Source organism: Argiope bruennichi, chromosome 1 (genome assembly GCF_947563725.1).
Source record: "Argiope bruennichi chromosome 1, qqArgBrue1.1, whole genome shotgun sequence".
Lineage (NCBI taxonomy): Eukaryota > Metazoa > Arthropoda > Arachnida > Araneae > Araneidae > Argiope > Argiope bruennichi.
The window spans coordinates 18,998,108-19,025,882 of NC_079151.1; the positions used below are offsets into that span (position 1 = coordinate 18,998,108).

At 30.1% G+C, this 27,775-nt stretch overlaps 1 protein-coding gene across 4 annotated transcripts in view; it reads right to left on the reverse strand.

The window, feature by feature from the left end:
- Window positions 1-27,775, reverse strand: part of LOC129968090 (paired box protein Pax-5-like) — a 157,034-nt gene that overhangs the window by 77,194 nt on the left and 52,065 nt on the right. For all 4 annotated transcript variants that reach the window (XM_056081937.1, XM_056081942.1, XM_056081938.1 and 1 more), the window contains exon 3: window positions 8,657-8,854. In XM_056081937.1, coding sequence (XP_055937912.1) covers window positions 8,657-8,854 — 198 coding nt within the window. The remainder of the gene's footprint in view (window positions 1-8,656; window positions 8,855-27,775) is intronic.

Consider the following 27,775-nt stretch of genomic DNA (forward strand, 5'->3'; position numbering starts at 1 on the left):
TCAAGATATCAAATATCACCATATCATTCAAATATCATCAACCCAATATAGCTAGAGTAATATATTCAGTATCTTAAACTAGTTAACTTAATAATTGGAATTTCATTGATTTAATATGCATTTTGCATCAAATTAAGTATAATTTGTGAAAGCGAATAAGAAATCCATATGGGAAATATTTCATTTAGAATAAATGTGCTTATTCTCATTTTCAAAAATAGCAGTCTTATGTCCAAATAGATTGTCAATGCATGGGTTTCTCTCCTATCTTATAATTTAGACAAACCTAGTTTATTAAACTTCCCCTCCTCCCAGCAGTTCATAAGCTAAGATATCCAATCAAATTTCCGTCGAATCTAAACTGAGATACGGACTCGTTAGGGTGTTATAAACCTCAATCAAGCCTAACAGTCAATAATCGACTCTCCCTGTTGCAGTCCATTTGGGAGGGAAGGCCGCCCTTTCTCCCTCAACAGTGACCAGCACCTGATAGGTGGCGGGGTGTGTTTGGAGAAATATGCCGCGTCTGTTCTGGCGTAATAGAATTGAGGAGAGCCGTATGAGGGAGGAGATGCAATTGCGATGTGTGCTGCTGCTGTAAAACTTACAGGGTTGCCTGATGGCGGACGTTGGCGACATTCTGCAGAATCTGAAGCAAGCTGAATTATTTCATACAGAACATCCTACTTGGTTATAAAGTTTAAACTTCAAACGATTCATCTGTCTCCCTATCTTAAAAATATTGTCACACAGAGTTAAATTCTTAAATTCCTCCTAAAGAACATTAATTTGAGTATTTTCAAATTGGGGGGGGGGGCTAAAAAAATCCTATACATCAAATTTAAAAAAAAAAATAAATTACAATACACAATTTTGAAGTAAAGTATTTGTACAGAAATGCTTTTCGAAGTTAATGGGATCTTTGTCAATGAAAATTAAAACAGACGGTTTGTTTTGGTTTTAATCTTTGCCAGGAAAAAAAAATCTTTTAATAAAAATTTTTATTATTAATACCGAATAAATAAATTTATTTCAAATTTTAGATATAAATGTTGCTGGAATGAAAAAATGTACTGAAGTTTTAAGCTCTGATAACCAGTTGCAAACATTGACGATTAATATAGTTTGGGTAAATTTTAATAATTTTAAAAATTTAAAGATTATGTCCTAAAAGATTATGTCCTAAAGACTTATTTTTGTAAATATATCATCGAGTTTTGAAGAATTTCAGGTTCAATCAAAAAAAATTTCAGTCTTTAATATCTCTCTTCAAATCTTCAAAATCTCTTAAGTATGTAAGTGATTTTAGTGCAACATTCAGTTGCTTAGTGAAGAATTGCTATCCCTCCCCGAAAAAAACTATTAAAAACAAACGGTATAAATCTTAATCGTAAATAGAAAAATAAAAATAAATAAGAAATAATATATAATAATATATAATATAAAATAATATATAATAATTATAAAAAGAAAAATAAATAAATAGAATTTTCGCAATAATTTTTCTTAGCTTCTGTGGACGAAAACATTCTTTTAACGAACACAGACAGCATCATCAGCTTTTGTCTAAATGAACCAAGGTAGATCTACTTAATTTCGAATATATCACAGATAATTTAGAGTGGTTAGTAATTTACATTTTTATATTTCGCCAATGTAGGCTCGTAACACCCTTTTTTTCCTTCCAAAACCAAATTTGAGTTACGATATTTTTAATAAAAAGAAATACCACATCAATGGGAATAGTCGCCAAATCCAGCCGCCAAAGCCAACGAAATCTACTTTCCTGGCAAGCGAAAGGGATTACAACATAAGAGAGGGAAATTTCCGAACAGCTTTCCGGAGTGGCAATCAATTATGTATCAAAAGGCCGGTCTGAAACCCACTCTGACGGCTTCCGATGTCCATTTGGATTGGTCAGTCCGTGCTCACCTTACCAAATTTTCAACTGCCCCTTTGATGTCAGGAGCCGCCAAGGGAACACTCGCGTCTGGACTTCAATAGATTTTGCATTTTCACATCAGCCCTCCTTGAACAGATTTGTTTGAACACGTCTTAGAACTAGATGTAATTTGCACAGAGAAATCAGTCCTACAATTTATTTCAGAAAATCTTCGAATATCCTATGTCTTAGAGTAGCGAAGTTACATAAGAGCTATGTTATTTAATTTATTATGCTATAACTATTAAAATAGAAAGATAGGAGAACTATTTCCTCAAATATGCATTATTTAGAGGCGAATCATACAAAGAAAATAATGATAATCATATTTATTTAAAATAGAATTGATTTACAAACAAAAAGAAATTAAAATAGTTGGTGATTAGTTATATAATAACTATAATTCTTCCATATTTGTGAAAGGTAAATTTATACTTTAGTAATGTGTTTCAATGTGGCTAATTAGTTTTACTATGAAATTTTAACGCGTAGTAGCTAGTTTAATCTTACAATTAAAAAACATCATTAGTTTTCGCGCTTTTAATATATTAGAAGAAAACTTAGTATTATAAAAAAATGAAAGAAATCATCAGAATTTGGATTATGAGTGAAATGTGAAGGATTCGTTAAAATCAAAAGGATAAGAAAAGACAGTCAATCTGCAAATTGCAAATAAAATAAATAAAATTCAAATAGCAAACGCATGTCCATAAGAAAGTTCAGGCTCTCGTATTTTTATAAGTTTTTGCCTATTTATCTAATAGAATGAAACCTTATAAACTGGAAATATGTTAGCATTTTGATTCGACAAAAAAATCCATAGAACAATGAAAATGCTAATGAATATCTCTTAGATTTACATCAATTATCTACATCTATAAACGGCATTTTTCATTTGTAAGTTTAAAAATGGTATAATTTGATGAGCGTATAACAAACGAAGATAACGCTTAAGCAGTTAGTCTGATCAATATCTGTATCTTCCTGCCAGGACAAGAGGAGAAACGAATTACTTAAACAGTACTCTACAAACTGTAGCCCTGAGTCGGAAAATAAGATTCCTGCATTTTTGCTATCAGTTTTGGATCTATTTTGACTTTTAGAAATAGAAAACTTCCACCTTTAGCTAGCTGATATTAGTTCAAAAATTGAGAGAGCTAAAGGCTGAAATCAGCAAATTTAGTATTCGTACAGTCAGTAATTAAAAAGAAAGGAAAATAAAGTCATTATAAAAGGGAGTGCACTGGAATTACTTTTTGGTACATAGGAGCTAAAGTATACATAATTCAATTCTTAGATGCTATAAAGTATCAAACATCTATGCATTTTTGATTTACACACTCCCAGCCAAGACTATTTTATTACCACGAGGAAAAGTTTAGATTTATGTGCTCCAAATTCGATACCACCAAACATTTTTTTTTAAAATAGGTTACCTACAACTCATCCACTATCATTCCTGCATGTTATTTATTGATTTTGGAGAAAAAGAAAAATTCCTGCACCCATTCATCTGGTCCCATGACAGGTGTGATCCGGGGAATCCCGTCAACAAGTCCCGCATTTTTCTCCCATCCCCGGACTCGGGGTCCTGCCGTATCTACATTGATCTGGAAATCCATACGGTATGCATCTTCGCCTCCAAACAGTGACAGGACTCTTCCTACAGCGAGGGAGGCAACTTTCCCTCAAAAGGCAGCTATAAATATCCGGTAATGCGTTTTCAAGATTTTTCCTCCTCCTGTGCCTATTTTTTTTTCTTCGCCTCTTTCCAGTTCGTTTTGGTTTATGCTGTCGGTGGTTTTGGTGTGTGTGTGCGAGAGAGAGAGAGAGGGAGAGCGTGCGTCCGCTATTTTTATTATTATTCGTTGGAGTGTAGGGGAACTCCGGATCTGTTCGTTTCTTAGCTTTTCCCGGTTTTTCTGGAAGGGCGGTTTGATTTTCAGGTATGGGGGTGATTTTTTGAAGGTAAAGTGACATGAGTTTCTATTTGTAGATTGTTAGTTTCGCAGTTTCAAGAGAATGCATATGAATTTACAATTATATTAAACCATTCTTTAAACTGAGATATAAAAATTATACATATAATTTTATGAACCTAGTTTTATACTTTGTCTATGCGTCCAGTTTTGCTTTTAAACTTGGGAAAATAGAGATGGAAATGATTTTTTAACTGTAAGAAATATAGAGGAATAGGAATGATTATGTATTAAACGAAAAACGCTTCTTTCAAATTGGAAAGAAAAAAAAGAAGGAAAGAAAGAAAAAACTCCTATAAATAATTATATTCTTGTACAATTGATTTATATCTGTACTAAATTGCTCTTTTAAAACTTTTATTGCGAGAAATAACAAAAACAGTTCTCTTGTAACGAGGTATCATCGAAATGCTTTGAAAAATATTTTGATCTCACTGCTGTTCTTGTATTGATGTGGATGATGCTTTATCTGTTTATAATATTTTTAATGCTATATTACGTTTCTCTAAACGCTGTTAAACTCATTACTTTTAGGCAGGTATTGAATTATATCATTTAAAATGAAAAGTATGAATAAAAGAAAATTCACATTTAACTATTATTTATTTTACGGATCTAAACATCATGCACATCATGATGAAAAAAAAATTCTTTTTTAATTTGATTTCTAGAATATATGCCCAAAATTAAAGATGTTTTTCATTTTTTTATATTGAAATTATGAATGCAGAAAATATAAATCCAAAGATAAATTTTGCAGAATTAGATACAAGAACCATTATCTTTAAAAATAAAAAGGTTAATTTTTATTAAGATTCTTACCAAAATCTTTGATTTTTAAATATTAAAAGCTTCCAAAAATGCAGCAAAAATACTTCATTTTTTTTATCTATTTTTTTAAAATGTTAATATATAGGAATAGCTAGTTAAGAAAGAAAGCAGCCTATATTTTAATAAATATTAAAGTTTTTATAGTAACTAGGATTAATTAAACTACTGTTGCCTATAATTATTTTCCTCATTATGTCAGTCTTTACTTTTGTTATTATTTAAGGTTTGCTTTACATTTTGAAGAAAATGTTTGTGTCTCTTAAAATAAAAGTAAAAAAATATTATGACACATCTACACATAAAAAAAGAAATTTCTATGCAATATTTTAACGGTTTAAATGACATTTAAATACAATTTTTCAAAAACGAATGAAAAATTTCATATTAAATATTAGTAATATGTAAAATGTATTATTTAAAATTATAATTAAGAAGCAAGATAAAATAGTAGATACTTTTATCTTGCATTTTGTGACAAAAAAGAAAAAAATATATATAACATTCAAAAATTATATCATTCAAAAAATTTAATCAAAATCGCATAACTTATTAGAGGGGCAAGTTTGCGTAAATATGGAAGATTACGATAGCTTAAAAAAAAGAGACAACAAAATAAGAAATTGATATAATTCGAAATTCAGTCAATCTAAAGATCCATTACTGTGAGAAAATCAAACTTTCGAAAGCGGAAATTACTCCTGAAGGTTTCTCCTTCTGCCGATTTTCATCATTTCACTTCTCCTCGGAATGTGGGTTGGTGCTTCCATTTTTATTTATTTGTATTGAACTCGGTAGTATGATTTGAGGTTTGATGCTGTAGAGCTTTCTATTTAAAAGAACGGTCGAGGTTTTACTTTTGACTGAAAAGCAGAAAAATTCTCCCATCTGCCTCAAAGAAAAGAGAACTATATATTGGTTCTTTATGAAATTCTTTCGAATATCAAGGACGATCATATTGACATTGACCATTTGTTTATTTTATAATGTGCTATTAGGTTTTAAACATAAATTTATTCAGTCTGGACTCTGAAAGAATTCTATGAAAATAATATTACCATGCATTTTCCTCTATAAAAATATTCTATTATTAAAAAAAGAATTCAAATATATTTCTTCTCATTTATTATTAGAATTCATGAAATAAAAATGATATCTTTTAATAATAAATAATTCATTTCGAATTTAATAACTTATTCCAAGAATAAATAGCAAGATAATTCTATAATTTTTTATGAGCCTTTGCTAAAATTAATTTAAATGTGTACCTATAAATAGCGTAGATGATTTCAATTACCTGATTTGTAAGCCAGTTATGACAACGAAAACATTCAAAAATAATGAAAAAAAAGCAGCAAAGTTCATGAAAAACAAAAAGGGAAGAAATTGAATTAAAAGCAACTAAAATAATTTTAAATTGTTTTATTGATTATTAAATAATACACAAATTATAATGTTGTTAAAATAAGGAGTTGCAATTTGTTAAAATAAGGAGAATTTCATTTCATTAAGTAATTTCTTGGTATTATATTCGCAAATTCTTTTGCATTGAAGGCTAATGTTACATTTAGAATTGATTTTCTTTGACAAGTAAACATTTGGGCATTACTTTGAACAATACACTTTTAATTCTTATATTTTTACATTAAACAATCTAATGTAAATTAAATAAAACAATATACTGGCTTTAGTTTTTATTTCATTTTCATGTTTCAGGTAGCATAAAGTCATTTCAAATATTAAGATAAATGATGCGAATTAATACAAAAAGAAAGGAAAATAGAAATGGAAAAATCTTAATTTTAAACATGCAAAATTAATTACTTATCTCTCCATCCAAATTTCAATTCCTAATCAATCCAAATATCATTAGATTCTCAATTTAAATATAGAATTTTCTCAAAAAAAATTTTGATTGTGAATGTATAGAAATTCCCTAATTTTAATTTCGATAAAAAAAGTCATGAAGAATTCAATCTGAAAAGGAATTATTGTTCTGATTTCGTCATTTAATCCTATTACGGAGACGTCACATCTTACGATATTACAGTTATTGGAGTGTTCATTATATCTATCTCTTAATTCTAATCTAAACTTAACCAAATTTTATTAATAACGGAAATACCAAAAATAGAAATGAAATAAAAATCACTAGAGCTTATTTTAGTAAACAACCAAAGAGAAGAATATCAATCAAGCAGTTAAACCCCCTTTCGCAATGAAAAAGAACTCATCACATCAACGGGTTGTGATCACCACTCTCTGCTACCTCGAACGAAGAGCTGGATGCATTAATCAAAACCCCGCAATTGTCACAGAGGATTTGAATTAATCAAAACAAATATTCCCAGACCACAGTTATATTTTCCCTCTGCAGTGCACACGCGGGATATTTCAAGCCATTGAAAACTTCCCTCTCCAAAAACTGACGCCCAATTATGCCTCCCTGAGGTTTAGCACCACAACACGCCGGTAGCAACACTCAGAAGTTGCTGCTACATGGATAATCCTAGATAAGCCTCCCCACCCACCAGGAACATGGCTGGCCGACACACAATCCTCCCTCTGCAGCGATTAGGTGCTACAGGGCCCTGGAAGGTTGAATTAATAAATATTAGCGGCCTGGTGGACTGACAGCACTTCAAGCCACCGCACTACCACGCTTGTTTTTGATGAATGCGCCCTGTCTTTCGGGGTGATCCTGATAGCGGTAGATGAAATGCAGAGTTGGTGGCCCCGTATAGGGGGCGGAGAGGGATGTAACTTTCAGGGTGGATTGGAAGGGTTGTTTTACGTGATTTTAACTGAGAGAAGTGTTGAACTTGGTGAAACGTCATTTACGTGAGGCAAGACTACGGATCGGTGCGGTTGGTTTGCTGTTAGAGAGAATGTTATGGCTCTTTTAACTGATAGTGAGATGTCAGTTATGGTTTTAGTCTTTTCTAATTATATTTCTGTTTCGATTAGAAAATAGAAAAGTAACGATTTATTTTTTTAAAAAATTACTATTGAAATCTTTTAAACTAAATGTTACTAAAAGAAATTTTTAAAAATCAGGAAAAGATTTAACCCTTTTATTTTCTTTCGATACGATTAAGGACACAAAAAATTCTACTCCAGTATAGCGCCATTAGTTGCAGTTATAAAGGTGGTAGTTACAATTACAAAACGCGCTGGATTGTTCATCAGATTAATCATCAGTTCATTTTTAAAAAAATTATTATCTACTTTTAATGTTGCATGTAAAAAAAAAAAATTAAAAAATACTTTTTCATAAAAATTCAATTTGCGTTTCATGATTTAATAATTTTTTTTTCTAAATGAAGATTCTTATTTAAAAATTCGAAGGAAAAATCATTTTAAATCCATTTTTTTAACACACTGCCCATTTATGACAAATTTTGCCTTTTTATGACTTGAGGTTTGCATAGAGTAAATTTACAAGTTGTAGTCCCTCTCTCTCTCTTTTTTCGTAACAAAAGTAGAATTAAATTTTCCACATTATTTCATACAATCCCTGATGGAAGAGCCTGTTACACAATATCGTGTGATATTAAATTATTCAGTATTCAACACAATTATGCAATATTGCAAATATTGTTTGATATTATGCAATATTGTATAATATATGTGTACTAGGGATAATTAGGAAAGAAGAGACCATGTTAAATTATAAGAAGTTACTTATACCATTATTTGAAATGTGAGCACATGTTTATAACAATTGGCCAAAGTAAATCATAATGCGTTATCAACTGCTTTTCCTCCAAGAATAATTTGTTATGTGGATTAACTGTATAGTGATAACACACGTTCTTCACGTCAATGTTAGAAATTCGTTGATAAACATTTCATAAATCATTTTTTGCGCTTGTTTATCCAGAGATACTCTTAGTTCCACACTCACCTGTTGATGGAGCTGACGGACGGTATATTGTCCTGATCGCAGACGCCATCAGCGAGCAGCCGATCCCTGATCTCCCAGGCGAACATGGTCGGATTTTGTTTTTTGTAGTTGGCGATGGCGTCCACCACCTTCGGCGTCGCCACTTTCGGTTTGCTGCCGCCGATCACCCCCGGCTTAATAGAACCCGTCTCATAGTACCTGAAGTAAGGAGAACATAAAATAAATATTACATACAATGCAAGGAATGAATATAAGAGTATGTTTTACACTTTAACTATCAGACAAAATAATTGGTCGGTGTCCGTAGATCCTGAGTTAGGAAATAGCTGAAAATTGTTTTCTATAAAATATCTTTTACTTGATATCTATAAATTTAAAATAATTCAGAAAACTAAGGTACTAATATTCCAATGCAAGTCTACTAAATTACTCATCCGATTTCGCTAATTTTTGTTTCATATGAAAACTCCTCACTTCTAACTATGTCACTAATAATTGCCTACCAATCACCACCTTCTATTTTCGTATGAAGTTTCAAATTTTCTTTTCACTATATATTCTCTATGGGAAAAAAATTCCGACAGAGCTTCCCAACCACTATACGGATTTCGAAATTTTTTATTTCATATTGAAGTTCATGTCTTTTAAAATACATCATTAATGATCGTTTGCCACCTACAAGCCTACCTCCTATTTTCGGGAGAAATTTCGAAAAAGACATTTCAAAACAGCATTTTCTATTAAGACATAACATTCGACATAGCTCACCAGCTCTAGAAAAGAGCAAACGGCTCTCTCTCGTTTTTTTGAGTGGACACACCAAATCCTTCACCTTCCAACACGGATGGAGGATCTTTGCTGAATGTCCTTGGTGCAAGGCAGATCAAACCTCCCCCAATCACATTCTTAAATGTTTAAATATTTCGATTTTTGAGATTTTAAGGGATCCACTATTGGTTTTGGACTTTTTAGAGATCTTTGGTTTCATGGAGGTGGTGTAGCGCAGCTATAACACCTGGGATTAGAAACAACGACAACAACAAAAAGAGCAAAATCATTAATTTTATTTCCTGTTACAGATCATGAGATAAAGGAATGCTAATTTAAAGAAGAGTTTCGATTTTTACATTTGTTAATAATTTATTCGAGTTTCTATAGAATTTTGTCATGATTGTTACCATATAATTGAGTGAATTTTTTAATATTTATCAATAGCATACACAAGGGGAAATTGGTTAGAAGTAAATTGAATTAAATATATATGCATGAATAGGCTTCTTCTTATTGCATGCTTTGATTTACTTTAAATTATCAAAGTCTAAATTCTAATAGCAATCATCTAAATTTATATAAAGTAGTAGTAAAAATTTATCATTATTGCTAAAATCATCTTTTTTGGAAAACTTTTTCATATAAATTTTTACTTTTTATTAAAATAGCAATATAAATGGTTTCCCTTATTTTGCTTTCATCGACTAATTTTAAACGTTACGATTGCAAGTAAGCTAAAATGCTTACTCATAATACACAAAATGTTCTAGTAAGATAATCCTTGTTTAGCTTATAAGTATATTCATTCAAAAATTATCTTATTCAAAAATTGAGAGTAACTTTTTATTTGTATAATCTTAAAAGACTCGCTTTGATTGAGAGTTTCAACGAATTCATGTTTTAAGAAACATTGAGTAATTATTCTCGGCTCCAGCAAGTGAATGCAAACTTGGGATTAAACAAGTTGGGAAAACAAACATAAAAAAACTCACTACTATTTACTAGAATCGATTACATCCACTAAAAGGTCAAATATTTATTCATAAGTATTTTAGAAGGACGTGCGAATTAATCAATGCGAATCAAGGTAAAACAGTAATTTCAAAAACGAAGAATAACTGCTAAATCAAGTGAATCAAAGGTTCGTTTATCTTTTTTATAGCTGTTTCTGGAAGCAATGTAAACAAAAGAAATAATAACTATGTCAGCGCCATCAATCGCTGTTAAAAATAGATGTGCTTTATTTATTATATTTTCCCCTTTATTGTAAAGGTTTATAAATGAAACAGAAAAAATAATAATAAAATCTCTTCATCAGAAAACATTTGTTATCATGCTTGAATAATGTGCTTTAGCATTGTTGAAATTTTTTTTTTTTGCTTTTCATAATTATTTAAGCCTAAGTTTTATAAAAATTTACTTGGAATAATTTAATAAATAATACTCTTTTTTTTCCAAGAAAATTACTTCATGCTTTTTGTGTTTTGATTTCATACAAATGAAATCAATACATTCTCTAATATAGCAGTTTTACAGCCAAATTTATATTTTCTAAGCTCTATGCCATAAAAGAAAGGGATATTTAATGACAATTTTTAATCTTAAGCGGTATTTCGCATCTTTTTTCGTAGAGTTTAATTCAATTTGTAACTTTTTATTTATTCTATAATTCTACTTTGAATTTCTTAAATAGCAAGTTGTGAGGGATTCACGGCTTTTTTTCCAAATTTTCTCATGATTTTAAAAGTTAAAATTATGGGGGATACTTCCTGTGTCATCGCAAGTACCAAAAAAATCTACTTCCTTATATTATCTATAGTTTCTATACATTCTTTTAGACTGTATGCTTTGTCTCTTTGCTTTTTGCAAGATGGCTTGAGAAGAAGTGGTTCAAATTCCAAGAATAGAAACTCGTCAATTCAAAATTTGATTCCATCAAATATCTTCCGAATACTGGATCCTACTGTTTGTAAATCTATCAAGGGAAAAGCTTCTTCATCTAGAATGATGCAAAATTTTAAGACGGGTACCGCCTAAAGCGTCTTCTTCATTTGATCACGAATTCTGTCCTAAATAACTCGTGTAAAGTTTACAAACAATTAATTTAAGCCAGAAGATTAAAGATTATATTAGTATTGGTAGATAAAAAATAAAGTTGTGAAAAAAAATTTATCAAAAAATTATGGGAAAAAAAAAGCTTATGAGGGACTAAGAAATCTTGATATACTTAAATATATTTACTCTTTAATAATTTCTACATGTTTGAAAAAAAATGGCAAGTTTTATTGTGCTGCCCTCGACGAACGGAGAGCAAAATTTTTGTCACACAAAATAAACTACATAAAGAGTCTCAGTTACAGTGTATGAATCTTGCACTTGCCGAAGAGATCGGTAGATTTCTTATCTCCAAAGCGAATGTAAGACACCCACTCTTTCAAGATAATCATCTCGGAAAATTATAAAAAAGTTATGCGCTATTTCTGCCTCCTCTCTTCTACTCGTCGCCTCTAAAATGAAATCTTTCATCTAAATAACAGACGCTTTAGAACACCATTTTGTAAAAAGCTTCATTTTGGCTCCTAAAGGAGCAGAAAGAAAAAAGATTTGCCACAGTTTATATCAGATGAAAGCAAAATAAGATTTTTTTAAACACTAGATATTTATCATGAACTGTTGCTCTTATGCGATTTTTATTATTAAGAATAGGTACAAGTAATGTATAAAAAATGTTCAAGCAAAAAAAAAAGAGAGAGAGAATATTTTGACTTTATAAGAGTCTTTATAAGCAAATACGCAAGAAGAATTTTCATCATAACGATGTATTTATTATATACAATACTTGTGGTTTGTTTCATTTAACCAGACAAATATAAAAAAAGTACTTTAAAAAATTAACTATCCAGTAATTAACTCAGAAAAGTTCCGTTTCAAAAAAAAAAAAAAAAAGGTAAGCTTTTTTCTTAATAACAGTTGGCTTTTAAATGAAAAAAAAAATCTAAAATACAGTTATTTATTTTATATTTATTAACTCTTAAATGCGTTAGTCAAATAATTTTTCTTTTGATACTACGAAAATTTACGAAAATAGCGATTTAGCCGTTTTGCAAATTTTGGAATGATATAAAAATCAATAAGAAGCTTAGTAATTTAATGCTTAAAAACAAAAGTTCTCAACTTCCATTTCTGGAAAGTTTCCGTAAAAGTTCGAGCAAATTAATTCATAAATTCTTGGAAAATTCTTTCATTTCTTTTTCATTTATCGTAATAAAGTTTCAATAATAAAAGGAACAAGTAATTAACCTTTTTAACAGAATTTCTATTTCTTTCCTGGCTCTTTTGTTTATCTGACGAAATATTCCTCGAAATTTTTGTACGTTATTTGTAATATAAATATTTGTTGAAAAGAAAAGAAAAATTTTTTTGGACAGTTAATTGAAATTTCAAATATATTTATCACGAAAAGGTTGATGTAATTTGTTATTATATAATTGATAATCTGTAGATAGGTAAAGAAAAATAGATGTTTAAGTTCAATTTGTCTACTGTTTGAATGTTTCAGTAAATAATACAAATCGTGATTTGATGTTGTCCGTTACAGAAAGGGAAACTTTCAAGTTTATTTTCTTAGTCAAAAGCTTTTGGCTTCACAACTGAATGTTGTTCTACGGAGACATTTTATTTATTAGAATATTTGCTTAACGTGTTGTTTACGATAACGTTTGCCAAAAAATATTTTTTTCGTGATATGTTGCCATTTGTTTACTTTTTTAGATTGCAACAATAGGTTTGAATTGTCTTCATATAATCATACTGATATGAATTTTTTATATTTCCCAACAAGATTTACAAAAGGCTTTTAGAATACTAACAATATTTTAAGAGAAACAACAGAATATATAATATTATAAGAAATTATTATAAGAAACAATATTATAAGAAAACAACAACCATATTATAACATATATAACAACAATATTATAAGAAAACAATCTTTGTTCACTTAAACGAAGAAAGTATGTTATATGTACCAACTGTTTGCTTTATTGAAAACAATAATTAAAAATGTCATAGTTTTCCGAAATCCCTAGTAGGAGAAATTTTTTGTTTGGCTTGTTTCTTAACAGTTATTCTTGAATTCATTGAAACAGACTGAATAAAAAGATCTTTCCTCTTTGAGAACAGTTGGATTTATTAGGTAAATATTTAACCCGTTTTAAAGACAACATGACCTTTTCCTTTGTTTATGGAAAAGAAATAGGCTTTCTTTTCCACTTTTTAAATGATTAGCTTTGGTTTTCATTTACGAAAACTGAATTTGTTACGAGTTTTCAAGGTAAAAACTTATCTTTTTAGTAGTTAATTATGTTATTCCTCAAACATCGCAATTTGTCACAAAGTCTTGGCAAAATTGTTTTTAAACTCTTTAAATTCTAAAAATTTTGGAATATTCTCATATTTACCAAGATTTGATTATTATGTGCAACTAAAGAAGGCATGCTGTTTGATACTTTACGCTTCAAATTTACTGATTGTTATGCTTCACACTCTGTTTTATATTTTATTTCAGATTTTAGCATTGATTTACCTATTGAATTTCCTAATCATTCGAACGAATTTACTACAGTTTTAACTTTTCAGTTGAACAGGTTATTATTCCCCCCCCCCCGGAACCAAAATGCTGTCGGCAAATTTCAATGAAAACTATATACATTCGAAATACCTTTTTACGCTCTCTCTTTACTGCTTTCTGCTTTTTTATTCTATATGCTGCAAAGTGCTCTTGCGATGGTTTGGACAAAAAATTTTGATAATATATAAAAATGTAATTATTTTGTTTAATTAAAAGGAATAAAAATCGTTAACAATCTCCACGACTATTTCTTTAAAGCATGTTTTAGCGCGTGTGCGCGAGCGCACACACACACTGCTAGACTTTGTGTTATATATATATATTGGTTTTCACTAGGAAAACCACTCACATTTCTCACATAATTCTCGCATTTTTTTTAATAACAAAGTGTTAAAACACTTTCTGCATTAACTAAAAACTTCATCCAATTCATCGTCTTGGTTTGATTATATTAAGCACTTTAAATTACATAATTTTAAACCATTCAGCATGCTAAATCTGTTATAAAATACTATGTATTTAATTCATGTATAAAACTCTTAACAAAATATAAACTGATTTTTCTTTTCATAGAAAAGATAATATTCATATAAAAATTCGTTATAATTCTTATGTTCTTCAAAATATATCTAAATATTTTAAGACAGTATAATTAATTGATAGTACTTTTTCATTCGAGCCAATTGAAAAAACCAAACTTTTCTTCTCTTATATTTTTTATTCAATCATTTCCTTGTGCTAATCTCCAATATCATTTAATTCGAAATTTCTTCAACTGAATTTAGGTTATCCGCAGGCGCAGTCGAAATTATTAATTTATACATTTTATGTGAATTTATGTCTTAAAATATGCGCTAAAAACAGAGAATCGCTTAGTATAAAGATATATAAAAATAATGTTCATAATATTTAATACTCCATGCTAAATATTAGCTCCATTAAAATTGCTTAGGAAAATCTAAAAAATTATACATAGAAACTTAGCTTCAAGTTCAAAATTACAATAGAAAAAAAACTAGTGGTGAATATCATTGGTATATTCAGAACATTCTTTATTATAAGTAACTCAGAACATTCTTTATTAATAACGTAAGAAGTTATTAGTTGAAATAGATTCGAGGACATAATCTTAATAATTACACTCTTAAAAATATTTAAATAATGTATCAAATAAATTTCCATAGATGATATCTTTTGACACCTGAATTAATGATTCTAATGATACAACAGTTATAATTTTTTTGAAACTTTGATTAAATCTGTAGATAAGATATAAGATATCATATCTTAAACCAGCAAAATATTGCTTTTTTTCAGTAACAACAATATCATTTTACTATTTTCGGATTTAAGAGATCAGATTCGAAATTTTATTAAACTTTTAAACAATCTAGAAATAAAAATTTATGATATGCGATTCTTCATAGACTCAATATTGATGCTTGAAGAAAGAAATTGGATTCACAAACTTTGCAATTTTATTTATTTATTTTGTCATTACTAAAACATTTTAAAAGCATCTTTTCTTTAGAAAAATTACTGATTTTGATATCCTTTAAAGAGAATCAAGACTGTAAATTTTAATTTTTTTTTCTCTCTATCAGAATATTTCATCCTAGAGATAAAGTGTATTTTACTGTTTACTTTAAGCTGCCAGTACATATTTGAAATAACATGGGGTTACCTACTTTTACTTAGAATGACATGCAAGCAAAAACATTCTCATCGTTTCATAATTCAAATTAGAAAGGGTGTGGTGGTCATATATCATCATCTTTATCTGACCTTTCGTGGAATAAAGCGATCCTTTCTGAAGTATGCTCTAAATGCAGTTTCAAAATCAAACGTTAATCTAACTAGTGAAAACATTATGGAGCAGAATGGGAAAAAGAAAGATTTTTAGACAGTAATAACACATTGTTTCGAATTTTATCAATTCTATTCTTCCCCGGTTTGGCAAAATATTTCGCTCCGCTCTGAGCGAATCGAGATCTGACCGAAAAATGCCTCTGAAGAAGACATCTCGCCAGAGGCCATCCGACTGGGAGATATGGATTTCCATCAGCGGAACAAACGGTGAATTCTTCTCACGCGGCGTCCCCCTAAGATTGTCCACCTTCATAAATGATTAGTTTAGGCCGTCCTTTCGCGCGTTGCCGGGGCGACGGTTGCCACGGGCGACCACATCACCCTGGAATTTGGCAAGTGCAGCCGGCGTGCCGTGAAAACCATCTCTATCGAGATGGGTCGTGGGCGCTTAAACAGAGATGCTTCCTGACGAATAAAAAATGAAAAACTTAACGTAAAATAACAGAATTTGAAACAAGAGAGGAGAGTTGGGGATTTGGAAATGCTAACTGAATTCATTGTGTTTGAGGAAACGAGAATGTTTGTCGCCTGAAATGCAATTTTATTTCCCGAAAATGAGTTAGAGAAATAAAATATTGTAGAATAATTTCTGGAAAAGAATATGAAATGTCATTTGAAACTGAGCAGTGAGGAATAACATTAATATTGAAAATTCTGGAATCTTTGTGTCATAAAAGCTTGTGCATTATAAGAAAGCGTTAAGGGTTCAATGAATTTATGAGTATGCGATGTTTGTATTCCAAGAAATATACTTCAAATGGAGTAAGAGAAATATTCGATGCATAAATAGATTATGGATAATCATTGTTATTGTATTTAATTTGATATTTCAATACATTATATAAGAAATTGCGCCTCTATTGTTATTTTTTCCCACAAATAATGCAAAAGGTGAAAATTTTTAAGTTTCCATTAAAAATACAAATTCCTAAAAATTTTAAAGAAGGAGTCATGAATTTATTAAAAGTGGCTACTTATTTGAGAGTGTAAACAAATTTCTCAAGTAGCAGTTTGATTTGAATTTAAATAAACTAAAATAAAAATGTATATGCGATAAATAATATTTCTCTATCAAATGATCATAAAGAAGTAACATTTCTTTACGGCCAGTGGAGTATAAGATCAATTTATCCACTTAAAATGCTGCTTTTTAAGATTAATTGCTCCCAATAAAAAAAAAAAGCTGCGTCCTTTTTAAGTGGAAAAATAGCATATTGGGTTATTGTAGTATGTTAAAGAAATTTTCCATTTTGAATTTATATACAAACGATAGTTTTAAAAAACAAGATTATTGTTAGAAGGTGTATGCTTTCTTAACACAATAATTCCGTCAAATAGCACATTTGCAAATATTTGTCCCACAGATAGGTTGATGGGAAAGTAATATGCAATGCAATAATTCTTGAGTAGATTCTTGAGACTTTAGCCAATTATCCTCGATTTTCTTTATTATTATTATTTTTTATAGACAGTATAAAAGCTGAAAGGACATAGCTTTTTTCCACTTTTGATTTCGGACTTGGTTCAACAGAATCATTTGCATTTCACTTTTCATACAAAACTAATCTACTTGCTTTCTCATTTCCCCCTCGACAGTTTTTACTTTCTTGTCTTACTGTATCATCCATTGAAAGGTTGTTGTATTTATCGATAATGACAATACCAAAGATTAAGAAATCGGATGTTCGGGATATGGTATTAGGGGAAAGACTAATATGTTTATTTTTGAATCTTCTGGTACGTCCTTTTGCTCCTTATCTTATTGTGCCCTATGACAAACTATTGAAATCAGAAAAAAAAATATATATATAGGTATAGTTTTGTCAACGGATTCTGAGACGACCACATTTCGACGACTCCATCTCAATAAGGGGTGAGACGCGGAACAATGAGTGCATTTCAGGTATTCCCTTTGACCTTGGATTTTACCTATGACATACTAGTAAATGTAAACATCTCCCCCTTTCATCTTTCCTTTCACCCCTATTTTGAAGAATTAAGCCCATCCTAACGCATGCTCAAAAACGAGGAGGGATTTATAATCCGTTGCTGAACTATAATGCTTCTGCTGTCAGAAAGCATCCCAAACCTTTTTTACATCTTAACTCCAATGGATTTAGAAAAGGACAAAATACATGGCCTTTTTTCAGCCTGAATACTTATTTAAATAGGTTAATATAATATTTCTAATGTCTGTTATCAATTGCTTATATCATTCAATAGTAAATGGTTGGATATATCGATAATGACAACACCAAAGATTAGGTATATTATTTCAGCTGTTAGAAAGATTCACAAATCCTTAGACTTAAAACAAAAGGGAGAAAATACTAATATGTCTACTTTAGAATTTCCCTGTATATCGTTTTGCTCTTTATCTTATTGTATTCTTCTATGAATAAATGTTGAATTTTAAAAAAAAGTATAGTTTATATTACTACTGTCGAAGGACATCCCAAATCTTTTCATAACTTAACAGATCTTTTTCCCAATAGACTTAGAAAAAGACAAAAGTGCATTGATTTTTTTCAACTTAAATATCCACTTAAATAGGTTAATATAATATTTCCAATGTCTGTAATTTATTGATTAAATATTCTGAGTCCGTGATTTTGACGTTCGTGTGAATAACTTGTTATCATCGCTTTTTCCGATTATTTTAATTTAAATTTGCAAACAAAGATATCGACCCTTTAAAGATCCCCCGTCTCTTTTCTTTCAGCTGAGTGGTGGCATTATTTTACAGGACATTTCGTGTACGAGCTGGCGGAAAGGTACAAGGACACGGATTCCGTGCCTTGCGGTGAAGCAGGCCTTCCAGAAATCATTAAGAAGCTTTCCTTGGTGATTGATTGCTCCGGTTGGTGGAGAGAAGATCCTAATTAAAAGTCGGTTGGCATGCCTCCCTCTTATCAGTTCTGCCTCCGCCCCTGCACGATTGCAGGGGCGCATCTGGAAATTGCATGGGAGGAGTGGGTAAGAATTCAAGATGAGCAGATTGAAAAGCTTAATTTGAAAGGAGGTGAAATTTGATCTAAACGAAGACAAATCGAAACGAAAAAACAATACCATGAATATCTTCATCGATCTTTATTTTGCTTAAGTCTCCATTTTGAAACGAAAAGCAATTATTTTGGGGGCCTTCCTATCATTTTGAATAGTGGTTTTATAAATGAACAACTAGGATAGCATTTGATCTGACACCCTTTATACATACTTCCATGTCACGCCAAAGGTAGGACGCTTAACCAAAACTGAATTTAATGTGCAACTCGTACAGATCCCCGTACAATGAATCTTTGTTGATATTGGGTGTTGAACAAGCGTCCCTTTGATTGGAAAACGAAAATTCTGTCATCAGTCTGCTATGGCTTTCATTTTCTTTTGAAATTTTGAAAAAAGCTTAAAAGCTCCCTTGCTTTGCACAAAATATTGGTGAAAATAAGGTTTTAATTCATTTCCTGTAAGTAAAAATCAAGGCATTTCATTTATTCATGTACTTAATGCCAAATTAAAATTGTAATCAGTTTTTATTATAAAAATTCATAGTTCAAGTCAAGCTACAAATCAAATATATATCCTCAAAGTAAGGCATTCTTTTCTAAGGTATTCATGTATGTTAACATTTCAGTTACCTAATTTCAAATTTGAAGGCACAGTTTCAAAATTATTATTTTGCGTACTTCAATATTAGGATTAATTTTATTTGCAAAAATGATTAATTCTCACATATTGTTGATCGACTGATCGGAATTTCTTTTTAGCAGAAAATTTTGTCTATCAGCAAATAAAATCAGAAACTAAACAGAGTCTAATCAACCAATTTTTCCTGCAGAAATGATTAACTGAAACATTGTTAAATAAAATTTAGTAAGAAAAAGAACAGAAAGATAAAATGAAAACTTGTACACAAGAAGAATAAAAAAATCAGTGATGCACAAGCAGGGAAGAATATTTTAGGTTGAGAAACGGCAATCTAAAAAAAAAAAAAAAAAAGTATCGTTTGTTAGTATCGTTTGTTAGTTCTTTGACTAGTATTTTTTTTCAGGTACTTAAAAAATAAACTTTTAAGATACATATTAAGCGGGAATATGTGTATATATTTTTTCATTACATATAATCATAGCTGACTACTCCAATTTCCTGAAAGTACACGAAAAAATCTGAATGCTCGTACCACTGCGACGGCATTGGCGGGTACTAAAGTTGAGATCTAAGGGACATCATTCGCCGCGGTACAGCCCTTCCCGTAAGAGCCAATGATAGGGGAAGCACCTCATACTATTTCTTACCTACCAGCGAGGCAAGAACCAACCACCATACTGGAAGCTTCTCATCCCATGTCTAAAATTCCCTTCTAGGGAGATTTTACCCTGCATAAAGTCTGATTAATTTTTATAACAATCTTTCAACTTAAAAATTCTTAAGGATGTTGCTACATTGCTAGATTTTACAATTTTCCAATTATCAATATTTGTCTATATTTCCTTTAAAATTTTCTATATGAATATAAAAGCACAAATAAAGTAAAAATCGGATAATATAAGATTTACAAACGAATATTTATACAAAAAAAGGTATTCTGATTTAAATTATTGTTAAAATTTATACATGGAGCTTGAATAATATCCGAATTACCAAATAATAAAAAAATAAATTAAAAAGCTTAATGCAGAAATCTTCATTTACATCGAAGATGAAGTGATTACCAAATCCGAATTACTCTCCAATCGTTTCCCTTTTCTTCACCTAATCGTGGGAATCTTTTCGCGTCTGGCCGATGACCTACAAATAAAATTTAAATCTTGATTCGTCACGCCCCTAAACTTCAATCTCTGCTTGGCGGAAACAGTCCATTATCTCTCAGTAGGGGTGAGAGCATTTTAACTTTCTTTATCAAGCGTTTAAGCAGCGAGGGGCCAGGAGTTCCGAGGAACCAAAATTCGTCTTTTTTGGTTTTCTTTGTCCTCTAACGGGAATGCAAAGGAGAAAGGGGAGACTGAAATTTATTCTTCATATGATATATGACTGGCAAAAATTGAAGTATCGGTTGGTTGGTGAAGGCAGGTTCTTTTTTTATACGAATTCAAAGGTAAATAAAATTTCAGGGAGTCCTTTCTAATGTAAAGGCAATAAACATTTTTTTTAAATCTTACTTTCATTTTAACTTAAGATGAATGGTTTTTAATTACTTATAACCCAACATTTTTAATTATAGTTTAGATAGATCAAAATTGAAGGGGCCAAAACAAAAGTTCGAATTATTTGAAATTTTGAATTAAACAAAACAATATCCCATTATTATTACGTTAAATAGGTAATTAAACCTTTTGACATATTAATTTACTTAATTTCCTAATTTGATGGTATATTCTATTAAAGATAAATATTATTATTTTAATTTTTATAATAATATATGGGCATTTGAGATAATAATACACTTTAAAGAGATTTTTGTATTTTAAATTATTTAATACTTTCTGCTAATTCCAGATTTAAAATTGAAAATGGAATAATTCAATGTGCGAATCAGACTCGTCATTGTATAAGAAGCGCTAAAGAGATGAGAAAAAAATCGGAAATGAAAAATTTAGAACTGAGCAGAGGTAACATGCACACAGTATATGCACACAGCACGACACAACATATTTAATCCTTTAGTTCATAAGGCGTATACATTATTTTTCAATCTTACTATTCAATTGAAACTTAGATTGCTATTATATCTAACATAATTAAGCAGAGGCTTTTGAGAATTTTATGGCTTTCTTAATCTTTTCGCTCAATTTTTTTTTGTTACTTTTGTACCGTTTTTATTAAAACGAAAATTATTAGAATTTTTTGTTAAATTTACATTAGTTAGATCAAAATGACAGATACATTTACGGAAAATATTCTAAAATGGAATGTGAAATATGGGAGTTGTTATTCCTTCTATATTATATACTTAAAAAAAATATAAAACAAAAACAGTGCTCGAATATGCCATTTTTTTCTATTACAAAAGCATTTCTTCAAACATGTCATAATTTGTCATATGTGCGTATTTAAATGATATCTCTTAGTCTAATGCAAATCTGAATTAGTTTTCTATTTTTTATCTTATATTATTCCAGATTTTATTCTAAAAATTTTCTCTTATTACCTGATCCAAATCCTTTATTTTTATTTAATTATTTCTAATACAAGCTCTAAAAAATTGCTGACTCTGTCATTCTCATACTGCAATTGAAGGAATTAAAATCTCTAACGCCTAATCTTAACTAAATCCTAACACATTTCTTTCAAATATATCTAAGATTCCTTTTCTTTTCTTAAGTCGGTACGTGTCAAAGTAATCTTTAAAATAAACTCTCAGTAAAAAGCAATGAGTAAAAAATTTTATATATTTTTTTTCTCTTCTTGTCCGATGTAAACAGACAAATTTCGGCGGTTGTCTCCCTTTTACAAATTATGCCTTCCCGAGGAAAAACAAATTGAAATTACTCCTAAATGTGTCTTCTTTTCGGTCATTTATCTGAAGAAGTATGTTACATATGTATATATTAAACTGATTAAATTACATTAATAATTTCATCGTAGGAGATGTGCAAATACATTATCAACAAAAGAAGCATTTTTTCTATAAAAATATTGTCATGACATACTGTATCAATTACAAGAAACGTGCTTATAATCTTTCTATTTCCGCATTTCAGTTAGTCTGCCTGATACGAAATACGATTATTACTAAACCTACGACTCTAATTATTTGCGTACCTGTCCAATACTAAGTCCCTATTACAGACACATGTTACAATAACTGCCTAATATCATCTCCACATAACGGCGAACGCGGGGAAAAGGCTATGATTCATCGTATACCAAACAGATAAAGTACAACAAGAAAAGGAAAACACTGGCCATGAAAAAAACCCACTGAGCGTAATAACAATAATAAGGCGGCTACTGTCAATCAGAAGTCCCTAAATCTGGCCTAAAACACTTTTCTAGATGATACCACTGATGATCGCTGATAATATCTGTGATAAAAGCATAATAGTTATGAGAGTAGGGGGGGGGGGGGAAGTGAATGATGAGCATGGGCAAAGCGTGGTTAGACCCATTTTGTTCTGACTTTCCTTTCCTCTCCAGGGTTGCCGGTTTTTGTATTTTTTGGCGCAAAATGGATTGTCTTATCTTGTTACCTGCCTCAAGAGATTTTGATGCTTATGCATTCTTGAGTTGACTTCTCGTACGTCAATATTTTATGGAGTTTTTTTCTGGAATAGAGTTGGGGGAAAACGCAGATGCTGTTCTTCCTCTTTGGCTCTGGTCTTTTTTGCCTATTTTCAAGTAACTTCACGTGAGATGTCAATTTTTAGATCTCTTTTTAGATTATTTAAAATGCTGTAAATGATGCAGGGAAAGTTATTAATATCTTACTGCGAAAAAAATTCACTTGATTTTGCTCTGAAAGGAATTATTTGATAAAGTATTACTAAATAATATAAGCAATTGTAATAAAAAATTTTTAAAAAGAATTCTTATTGATATTTAATTAGCGATACAAAGATTTTAACTTTCTATATGCGAAATGTAAAGAAGAAAGAAAATACCATAATCAGTACGAAATTTACTTTTGACATTTTGATACTTTTCCACACTTCAGATCTCTTTAAGTCGATAAAAACCATTTTTTTAAAATAAATATGTCTATCTTTCTGCGAATACAATCATTCAAAACTATAACAATGCTTGAAGGATGAAATTTGGTATCCAATTTTTATTCCAAAATTTCAGATTCCCATCAAATTTTGAACGATATCAGTATGTGAGAAATCTATCTGTAATAATGTGAAAACGAAAGCAGTTCTGTTCAATATGCGTTCAAAATCTCAGTAATTACCAGATGAACTTTGACGGAGAGTTTGGAAGTAATAAATTTGTAGTTTTGTAAATATAAACAGAAATAAGGGGGGGGGGATTTACGCTGGTTTCATGGAATGATTTATAATAAGAAAGACCTTTTCTAAGATGTATATTAGCTGTTCGAAAAACATCATTAAATTATTGTTTTTTCACTAGACAATGTATTTTGATGTATTCTAATTATGATTAAGTGTGTGGCAAAATGGCTTTACACTAATAAAGAACTCATAATTAAAAATTAAAGAATTAGAATTTAAATAGCTATCAAAGAAGTAGCAATTCATAAAAATATTTCATATAGTGCAAAGGAAACTAAAAACAATAAAAGAAAATTTAAAAAAAGTCTCCCCTTCTCCGCCCCCCCCCAAAAAAATAGGAATAGATATAAAAAGAAAACGAGGAGGATATCTGAATAACCACAGTAGTAGAGCCTACATAATATTACACAATAACAATATCATTCAAACATAATTAATAGGTAATAAAATTTTCTAAAAATAGGCAATTTGAACTTAGAAAACGTAAAAGTGAATTAAAAAATAATGATAATAATAAAGAAATTTGAGGAAAAGAGGAAAAATATAAATAAATGAATATATAATGTATATGGATGCATATATTATCCTTCAATTACAAATATAAACGATAGTTAAATTCTTCGACATGAAATATTTATCGATATCAATAACATCCTCTTATTTTTTAAGCATTATTTTTAAAGAAAAGGGGAAAAAAATTAATAAATAAATGAATAGACATTGTATATATGGATACATATATTATCCTTCCATTGCAACAAAATTCTACGACATGAAATTTATAAAATAATATTTATAAAATTTATTAAATATTAATAGTTTCCTCATGCTCTTTAAATTTATTAGGGCTTTTTATTAAAATTTTTATTATGATTATTTTATAAACAGCCTTTACAATGCAATAAATTTATTTCCCTTTTTCTTAAGTTACTTTATAACTAAATGGCAAATAACCATAAGCTAAACAGTTAAAGAACCAATGAACCATTTAATAGGATTCCTGGCTTCCCAAAAGAGTGGAGAAAGATTCCATCTGCAAAATGGGTGCTCTTATTACACGTAGGAATACTTTTAACAGAATTGTGAAGTCTTTTGGCAACTATTCCCTGCAGCAGAGTATGTACGGCACCATCTGGACAACATCTTACCAAACCCCTTTTTAGTTATTCTTATCTTCATTTATTCTGCTCTGTAAATATCAGGGTTTGCAATGAAATATTCAGGAATAAGATTTTAAATTAATTTAACGAGTTTAAGAATTGAGTAATGTAATGCAATTTGATATAGCTGATGTATGGCTAATGTTCCCGTTATAGAGTTCGGGCAGATCTTTATTTCAATTTTAAACTTTAAAACTCTATCACAAAATAAACTCGCGTGTATGATTTCGATGATTTTCCAAGACTCTTTGACTTAATAACTCCATAAAATGGAATTTATATTCTAAATTTAAAATGATAGCATTTATTCGTAAAATATATTTCGGCAAAATCATTCTTATTTTATTTATTATCTTAAACAATATAAAAATGCAGGGTTGAAATGCTCACTTATTTATGAGATTTTACAGATTTTAATTGAAAATTAACATGATAATCAATTTCAAAATATATCATTCGATTTATACAATTGATCAAACATTTAAATCTTATAATTTATTTATAAGTTATTTTCTTATTAATAATTTTCAATTGAACAAATACTGAGAACATTCAAGTTTAGTTTCGCTTAGCAATTTTAACAAATCGTTTTGAACAAACTGTTTCAGAATAAATTTCGAAATATTGTGCAGAGGTCAGTTGAAAAAAGTAGCGCATAAGCTGACACCCCTTTCATCCAGCTTTCGTGCCACTCCCGTAGAAGGATGTATAAACCACGGAGTTAGATTTGCAATGCGTCAGACCCACATAGTGTTGAATCTTAATGGAATGGAAAATGGGAGTATGGGGTATACATATACACACAGAGAGAGATGATGAGATGATATCTTATATATACCTTTTATATACTTTAGAATTCTTATATATTCGGATTTATAATTTTCTACGATTTTCAGAAATTTTCTGATTTTAATAAAATGCTGGATATATAAAATTCAGAGCAGTAGAATTAAAAAAAATCATTAAATAGTTACAATATTAAAAAAAGAAGCGTCGGAGGTTTTATTTGCTGTGCTTAATACATCTGGTTTATAATAACATTCACTGACATAATATGTTTTCCATAGTTAAATCACAACTGTCTTTCATCTTTACACTACGTCGCCAATACGAGCCAAATTTCCAAATATAGAGCTTAATTTGCAGCATCAAAACAGCATTTGCAGCTTAAATTGCAGCATCAAACTTTCCGATTATAAATAAATAAATAAATCCGTGGTGTGCAAGTAAGTCGCCTAATGAGAGGGGTTGGTCCATAGAGACTAGATTGGTGTGTCGTAATTATGACCGCATCCTCACCAAATGGACTCTTCCGTGTGATCAAAGGGAAGAAAGGATCCGCCCATTGTAGCACGCAACTGGGCACTTAAGGGATACCGACCCCCCCCCCCCGCACTTTTCTCGCTTCGAAAAATTGTTGGGCGGGAATGGAAAACCTATCTCCAGTGAATCTGGGTGAATCAGAAGGTGTTCTTTTATTTTATTTATTTTTTTCTGTCTCTCACCTTTGCACTCTTCCTTTTACTATGGGATGGGTGTATGAGTCCAGATGAAAACTACCACTGCTATGATTGAGATAAATGGAAATTGTGTGGGTAGTGCTATTGTGGCTTTCCTGCAATGAGTCTTACTTCGTAGTGAATATGCATTAGCAGGGGCATTGAAACTCGCAATTGTTATTATAGGAAGTGACGCACAAATAGATTATTGCTTTTATATGAATTGCAAACATAATAAATAAATAGTTTAATTAGTTAAATAGATGATTTTGTATGAGCAAATTTATCTTTTATATTTTTGAAAATTTTTCTTCAGTTGCCACATTTAATATACAGTACACTCCCGATTATCCGCGGAATTGGGTGGCGCGGCCGCCGCGGATAACAAAAATCGCGGATAATCCGAAAAAAGCTAAAAACGGGTATAGCAAAAGAGAAAACAGTCATTCCAACTATGAAAAATCGTTTTATGTACAATAAAACATAAATTAAACAGCAGGAAATGTTTAACTAACGCTTAATAGTTTAGTATATCACTCAAAACTAACCTAAAATGCATTTTGTTAATGAAAACAGAAAATTGCTTTGTACTTACGAGAGGCGTCACGGATACACAGAAAAATGAATACATATGTACTGTTTTAATACTGTAATGTATTATGTAATTACAAAAGCATAACTGTAAAACTACACCTTTTTGAAGAAATCAGTCATTTGTTTGCTTCTTGCTTTGGAAGCCTTTTTCCTTTGCTTGGAAGCAAAAAAAAAAAAAAAAAAGTGCGGCAGGCGCGGATAATCGGGAGTCTACTGTACATGTTAAATAATTAATTTCCTATACCTAAGATAGAATTGTTTTGAGATTATGAATTCTAAAAACATTCAACAGCTATTTATTACTATAAAATAAAGTAATAAGAATACTGAGTTAGAATATAAATTGTTTCGACAGTTTTATCTGAATATATCTTCACGAAGATATATAAATGTTTTCAAATTTATACATATGCCGAACGATTACATTTTGAATTCAGCAGCTCCTCAAGATCATCATTGAGAATGAGAATAAATAATTTTTCTTAAAAGAAGTTAAATTACAAGATGTGACCATTTAGAACAATATCTGTTAAATTTTTTTCTAAAACGCTTCCTTTTTATTTACCATTTCTTATTTCAGGTTCAATCATATATCAAAATAAGTGAATAATTTGCATTTAATTAATCTGAAGTAAAGGTAAGTTAAA